Source organism: Cyphomyrmex costatus, unplaced genomic scaffold (assembly GCF_001594065.2).
Source record: "Cyphomyrmex costatus isolate MS0001 unplaced genomic scaffold, Ccosl1.0 scaffold420, whole genome shotgun sequence".
NCBI classification, from domain to species: Eukaryota; Metazoa; Arthropoda; class Insecta; order Hymenoptera; family Formicidae; genus Cyphomyrmex; species Cyphomyrmex costatus.
Window position 1 is genome coordinate 34,098 of NW_017278428.1, and position 7,740 is coordinate 41,837.

The 7,740-nt window shown below is 31.2% G+C and overlaps 1 protein-coding gene across 1 annotated transcript in view; it reads right to left on the reverse strand.

The window, feature by feature from the left end:
- Positions 1–5,871, reverse strand: part of mei-9 (DNA repair endonuclease XPF mei-9) — a 6,871-nt gene extending 1,000 nt beyond the window's left edge. The window contains exons 1-11 of the mRNA XM_018544088.1: positions 5,783–5,871; positions 5,570–5,694; positions 5,203–5,319; positions 4,999–5,138; positions 4,675–4,744; positions 4,418–4,597; positions 3,185–4,352; positions 2,790–3,101; positions 2,331–2,549; positions 2,091–2,264; positions 1,736–1,876 (exon numbers count right to left, since the gene is read on the reverse strand). Of these exons, the coding sequence (XP_018399590.1) occupies positions 1,736–1,876; positions 2,091–2,264; positions 2,331–2,549; positions 2,790–3,101; positions 3,185–4,352; positions 4,418–4,597; positions 4,675–4,744; positions 4,999–5,138; positions 5,203–5,319; positions 5,570–5,694; positions 5,783–5,809 (2,673 nt within the window). The 5' untranslated portion in view covers positions 5,810–5,871. The remainder of the gene's footprint in view (positions 1–1,735; positions 1,877–2,090; positions 2,265–2,330; positions 2,550–2,789; positions 3,102–3,184; positions 4,353–4,417; positions 4,598–4,674; positions 4,745–4,998; positions 5,139–5,202; positions 5,320–5,569; positions 5,695–5,782) is intronic.
- Positions 5,872–7,740: the final 1,869 nt, after the last annotated feature.

Consider the following 7,740-nt stretch of genomic DNA (forward strand, 5'->3'; position numbering starts at 1 on the left):
TTTTGACTTTTTTTAAAATGTTTTTTTTTCAATTTATTATATTTATAAGTATGATGCATAAAAGTTAACATATTCGTAGTGATTTGTAATGGTCTTTTTCTGCGCTATACGATAGTAGTAAAAGTTTTTCCAAAAAATTAACATTTGACCTTGAAATTCAAGGTACAAGTTTTAATTTCGATATAGCTCAGAATCGGTTTTTGAAAAATTTTTTTCGACTGTCTAAACAGAAAGCTTGACTTTTTTTCTATAAGATATGTGAAAATCAAAGTGGGACACCGATTAGTTTTTGAGAAAATAACGCTCAAACACTCAGGCGCGTGGCGATAAAGGAGGGCGTGGCATAGTGGCGCGCGGGTAGAGCGCGCGGGAGTGTTTGAGCGTTATTTTCTCAAAAACTAATCGGTGTCCCACTTTGATTTTCACATATCTTATAGAAAAAAAGTCAAGCTTTCTGTTTAGACAGTCGAAAAAAATTTTTCAAAAACCGATTCTGAGCTATATCGAAATTAAAACTTTTACCTTGAATTTCAAGGTCAAATGTTAATTTTTTGGAAAAATTTTTACCACTATCGTATAGCGCAGAAAAAGACCATTAAAAATCACTACGAATATGTTAACTTTTATACATCATACTTATAAATATAATAAATTGAAAAAAAACATTTTTAAAAAAGTCAAAATTTTGTAACTCTTTAAAACTCAAAAAACAGTTTATCAAATTCAAAAATACTTGATATTTAGACTTTCACTAACAATAACAACATTTCAGTAAAGTTTTGACCAAATTGGAAAACTTTTATTTTTTAGTCAGGACATTTCAGGAATTTTGCCCCATATATATATATATATATAACACTAATAACACTATGTAGCGTTTTTTTTTTAGTTTTTTTTAAACACAATTTTGTAGTTCTAAAACCTGTAAAATATGCAGCAAACTAAGATATATGTATGTTCGATATATCACATAGAAGATAGAAGTGCAAAATAATTCCTGAAATAATGATACTGTATATATTTCTTAGCTGTCAAAGATCACTTCAGGATCGCTACAGCAGTTGACAGCTAAAATATTTCAAGAATTTTTTTATACTTTGTATACTATTAGAAGATTATATAGGATTGTATAGAACCATCTGAATCACAATATAAATTAAAAATTAAAAGGAAAATTATGAGATACACATAATCTCTTTATTATAATACAACTGTATATTTACTTATCTGTACTTTTAGCTGTAAATCAAATATTTTGATATAAATAAAATTATAACGCTATAATTAAAATATATAACAGAAGTTTTGTAAAAAGTTTTGTAAAAGTTCCAATTGCTCAACATAAATATACACAGAAATGTACAGAATAAAGCTTTGTACACAGCTCAATTAGAACAAAATGTGTACGATGTTTAGATTAAGTTAAACTAAATGTAGCTTGTACGCCTGTATTAAATAAAAATACTAAATGTTCTACAACCACATTTATAGCTGTCATAATTAATAACATGTAATTATTATATAACAAAATAACGTGTCCAATCGTGTGCAAAATAATGATAAAAGTAACTGTAAATTTCGTTACCGTTATCCAAAAAATGTAACTATGTTACCGTTATAGTTATAAAAAAAAAGAAAGTAACGCCGTTACCAGTAAAATTACCAAAAAAGTAACGTAACTTCGTTACAAGTAACGAGTTACTTCCATTCCCTGAATTTGTGTATAATATGTTACCTTTAATTCTTCAAACAATTGCGCTGTAGCATGTGGACTAGGAGACCATACAATTTTTAGTTTAGGAAAATGAAGAGTTAATAATTGCAGTTTTGCCATTATGTCATTACTTTTAAGATCTTTACTAACATAATAATTTCCCTGAAACAATAGATATAATTTAATATAACGTATACATATATTATATATATACATATATATAAGTGTGTATGTATATACATGTATGTATATATATATATATATATACACTCTTTATAAATATCTCTATTAATATAATAATAATAATAAAACAATAATAATTAACAATATATTAAAAAATGTACATTTTTACATTATTTTTATAAAAATAGAATACCTGAAAACAGAATGGTTTATTTTGATCAAATTCTATAAGAAGCATAGGTTTAGCATAATGCCTTGTCATAGAAAGTGCTTGATTATACAATCTCCCAGAAAGTAAAGAACCAATTAAATCAGATATACTTTTCCTTTCAATACATATTTCTGGTGTTAATATATAATCACCCACCTGTATCATTTTAAATTAAGTAGAAACAATATTTTATATCAAAATATGATTTTATACTTCACTTACCACTAATGTCACTGGTTCGATTTTTATACCGCGCGTATAGAGTATAGCTGGTAACTCACTTCTAAATTCTCTCATATCGACAATAACTTTTGGAATTATTTTAGCTTCAGATTGCATCCCTCCTTTACGCGTATTTTCCTGATTCGCATCATCTGATTGAATTGCAAGAGCCAAACAATCGTCGGATTTTCCATCTTGATCTTCTGGCACAACCATAGTCTACAAAATAATAAAAAAATTTTTAAATGAATTAAGGGCATAAGAGTCAAAAATTAAAACTAATTTTATGTCACTTTAAAAAAAAATTTTTATTACGAAGATAAAATAGAAGATTAATGTTCTTAACAATATAATATGATATTGACATTAGAATGACAAAATAATAAAAATTATTAATTATATAGTAATATAATTATTCAATAGCATATTGTTTTTTTGAAAGATTATAAGAATATTCACAGTTTTTGCAGTAATCAACGATTCAAATGCTTCCTTTTCTCGTCGTAAGGAGGTAAGATATTCTTGTTCCTCAATCGATCCGCCATAAATTAAAAAATACACTTTTAAATCTAATGATGGATTGTTATTCTGATATATCTCTAATTGCCTCACGATACCGATATCGTTTGCATACAAAATGATATTGTTTGGTATATGCTCGGTTAACATTCGTTGTAAAGCCATTGGATCTCCTCCTTTCTTTATGGCTTGTATGAAAACGACGGGTGCAGATGCTGCATAATGTTCTCTAGTCAAATCCAATTCTGCAATCTTCAAAATCAGAGAAGAAAATTAATATGAAAGCATTTTCTTTAGAAATAAATATTTCTTGAATATTACAATATCCAACTTACTTGCGAACATTCTTCAAACAATGTTTGATATTTTATATCTTCTGTAGAAGTATTGGATTGAGTTCCTTCTACGCATTTTTGTGACAAGGTGAGCACATAAGTATCTTGAATGTCTTCCGTTTCTTCATCTATATTACTTTCAGATGTCGATGGCTGATCTTTCGTTTTCTTTCCATTATTGTCACTTATTTTTTGTTCTTTATTATGCGATAGTTTTTTCATAGATTCATAAAGTAAGTATTCATTTGCACCCATAGTTAAATAATTCTTTAATTGACGACATATATTATTATCATGTACCAAGATAAGAACTTTATCAATATTTTCATAGTTCCTTTTCTTATGTTTCTGTTCTTGAATTTCAAACAAGACTTCTGATAAAGCTTCCCATTTTGGACTTGGTTCTGGTTTCAGTTCATTCTTTTCTGTATAAACTCTGCTTCTGGCATATTTAAACAGATTCTCGAATTCATCTAACATTATCCAACCACCGGCTTTCATAGCATATTCCATAGTCCGTAAACGATTCAGCATGATATAAAATGAAACAGAATCTTCGTACGTCAAAGATATAATAAGGGAACGTAATGTCTTTAAATCAGAAAACAACTGTTTGGTCGTTGTACTAAGCTGATGCCAAATTGGATCTATTTGCAAATGTAATTGCTTGTGAAATTTTTTTGCCACTGCATTTTCTACAGTCAATTCGTCTAAATCTAAATATTTATTAAGCCTCTTTAATTCTTTTACAACATAATTCATAACATCAAGTAAAGTAGTTTGAATGTTTTGCATTTTTGGTGTAATTTGCACATGTAATTCTATAACATCAGGCTCGTACTTAGATAAGCAATTATTAATAGTTGCGTGGAAACGCGGCCATAAATATAATTTCTTCACAAATAAAGCTTTCATAACTCGTTCTACTTTTACAAATCCAACTGTAAAAGCCAATGACGAATTTGTGAATGCCTTGATAAAGCCAGTCTTATTATTTTGTCTATATAAACGTAATGCAAATGCTTCTTGATAAGTATTGAGTATATTGTGAGCCCTGTAGACGAGAATGCCAGTGACCAAGTGCAGTGGAACTCTATTTTTTAACAGATCTACCACCAAAATACGACCCGATATAAACAGCACTCCACCTTCCAAATACATTATTTCCCTGTGTTTGATAATTTATTGTATTAAGTGCATATGTAAAAAAAAAAATTTTTTTTTTAATTATACCTTTCGTTAGAAGGACATTCTGCATTGACTACAAGTGGTAATCTACTTGTTTCATAACCTTTAAGTAGATCAATAAAATAATGCTCATCATAATCAGTGGTTCCCAGGACTATAACCAGATTTCCTGGATCCAAATAAGCTTTTATCACATTTGCAAAAACAGTTTCTATACCAAGACCCCTGTGAACATTTTCTAATAAATGATAAAATTACATTCTTAGACGAGATCTGATACAGCAAAGATAAAATATACTTACTTAGCAGTAATAACTAATCCATCTTCCTGAAGGATTTCAAGGAAGATTTGGTTTTCATATTCTAACATATTTATCGATTAATTTTCAATTCAATTTCTAGATTTCTTAATTGCTTCAACAATTGTTTTAAAACAGTAATTCAAATAAGAGATCTAGATTGGCAAAAAATAAAATATCTCTGATCTAAAATGATATACATATTTAGTATGATGCTTGTATGAACATAGTATGATGTTTGTATGAAATAAAATAAGTACAAATAAAAATAAGAAAAATATAATTATAATCATGAATTATATAGTAATTCGTAGCTTACTCTATCACAAGTTTTGTAAGTATTTTTTGATGTCTCGTCGTAAGATGAGGTATCGTCTTCAACTATTACTTCAGACACCAACAAAGTATATTTACTAATTTCATGTGATGGATGACCATAAACACCAATGCTCACAGGCCGTTTGAAGCTGAAAAAATGTAATATATTAGAGAATAATAAAATTAATTTAAGACACCCAAAATTTGTAATACCTTTTAGGTATGAAAATAGTATCTTCTCCACAAGTTACTGATTGCAGACAATAATGATCTGGCTCGTATGTTGGTTTGCTTATAATCTGCGATGCATACAAATCTGCATCTCCTATTCTAAAAAAAAGGTATAAAACATACAATGTATCATGTATCTTAACATTTCACAAAAAAATATTCTATTAATATTTTATTAATAGAATAATGTCTAATTTCGTCACTTCCAGATAAATTATGGATAATTTTATCCAGGAAATATTTCTATTGTATTCTGGGATATCTTCTAAAGTTGTCTAGAGGAAGAAATTGAGCATAAGAATGTTGAACAAAAAATAATTGCAGCATATATTATTTAATTTCTACTCACATTGAGGTCAACTGTATTTTAATATTACCGTCGTACGTTAAGCTATAATATTTATAAGAGCCACTAGGTACATCATCACTAACGTAGTGCAACAATTCCTCGTTCAGTGCTGATACATAAGTTATCTAAAAGTTTTTTCTTTTTTAAATAATTTACTACATAGAAATTTCAGAATATTTTACAGAATTTCGGCGTAGGTAAATCTAACTATACCAATGTTATCATAAAAAATGTCTTCATAGTATGTCGCGTAACAATACAAACGAAAAGTTATCTAATGACATCAATCGCTGTGGGGTGCTTTCCAGCTACGACACAAGTAGACACTGTAGACCTGTCCTTTTTCTCTGCACTGTCTGAACTGGTGCAGAGAGTGCAGGCAAAAAGAACAAGCCTTGTGTAAAATGCCTAGTTCACACTACGCGCGATGAGCGATGCGCGACGAGCGATAACCAATAAGAACTCTGCTTTACATCGTCGTGTGAGCTAAAGCAAAGCTTTTATTGGATATCGCTCATCGTTCATCGCCCATCGCATCCAGTATGAATTAGGCATTAGGCGAGAAACACACACTTTTGCATAACGCATAAAGCATGTGCATAAAGCGGGGAGCACAGACTTTTGCATAACGCATAAAGCATGTGCATAAGGAATTTCATTGGCCCATTTTCTTATGCATGAGTCAATGGACCAATCAAATTCTTTATGTATATGGTTTATGCGTTATGCAAAAGTCTGTGCTCCCCGCTTAAAGCTGATTTTTCATGTGCAGCACGCTGCGGCAGCAAAATGTTATTATTGGTTAAAAATCTTTTGTGAGGTGACGCATTGTGACGCACTTCCAATCAGTTCTCGAAAATTTGTGTCACGTGACATTTTGCTGCCGCAGCGTGCTGCGCATAAAAAATCAGCTTAAGGAATTTCATTGGTCCATTTTCTTATGCATGAGTCAATGGACTAATCAAATTCTTTATGTACATGGTTTATGCGTTATGCAAAAGTCTGTGCTCCCCGCTTAAACCATATACATAAAGAATTTGATTGGTTCGTTGACTCATGCATAAGAAAATGGGCCAATGAAATTCCTTATGCACATGCTTTATGTGTTATGCAAAAGTGTGTGTTTCTCGCCTTAAAGCGGGGAGCACAGACTTTTGCATAACGCATAAACCATATACATAAAGAATTTGATTGGTCCACTGGCTCATGCATAAGAAAATGGACCAATGAAATTCCTTATGCACATGCTTTATGCGTTATGCAAAAGTCTGTGCTCCCCGCTTAAGCTAGAAATACATAGAAAAACGTAAGGCCATAAGACGTATCAGTAAGGAAATCGTAACATTGAATTCGCTACGGGCCTTAGGCTGGAGTCACATTGAGCGGAAATTACAGCGGAACGGAACAGCGAGACCAATCACAATCGCAGAAAGTAAAGCAGCGGAATGACTGTAGAGTTCTGATTGGTTTCACTGTTCCGTTCCGCTGTAATTTCCACTCAATGTGACTCCAGCCTTACGGTCTCTACTGTGATTGGCCAAAACGCTTACTGATTACATTTACGCCCTTAAGGTGCTTTTTCATGCGCAGCACGCTGCAGCAGCAATTCGTTACTATTGGTTAAGAATTTTATGTAAGCTAGATGACGCACTTCCGGCGCAAATACATTTTGCCGCAGTTCGTTGAAGTTGAACCGAACGAACAGCAAGCAGCAAGCGGCAAAATCGAGAAAGCGTACAATATGTCCGTCGTTTCATTATGAAAATATTATTTATTGCAATAAATATTAGGAAAATAAACGAAAAATGGCTTCGGATAAGGTACGGATACATGTTTGTAAATTAGATCATTTTATACTTTACCACAAATTTGAAAGAGTAAAGTGTAAAGTATAAAATGATCTAATTTACAAACATTCGTACCTTATCCGAAGCCATTCTTCGTTTATTTTCCTAATATTTATTGCAATAAATAATATTGCCTCGATTTTGCCGCTTGCTGCTTGCTGTTCGTTCGGTTCAACTTCAACGAACTGCGGCAAAATGTATTTTGCGCCGGAAGTGCGTCATCTAGCTTACATAAAATTCTTAACCAATAGTAACGAATTGCTGCTGCAGCGTGCTGCGCATGAAAAAGTACCTTTAGGCTGGAGTCACATTGAGCGGAAATTA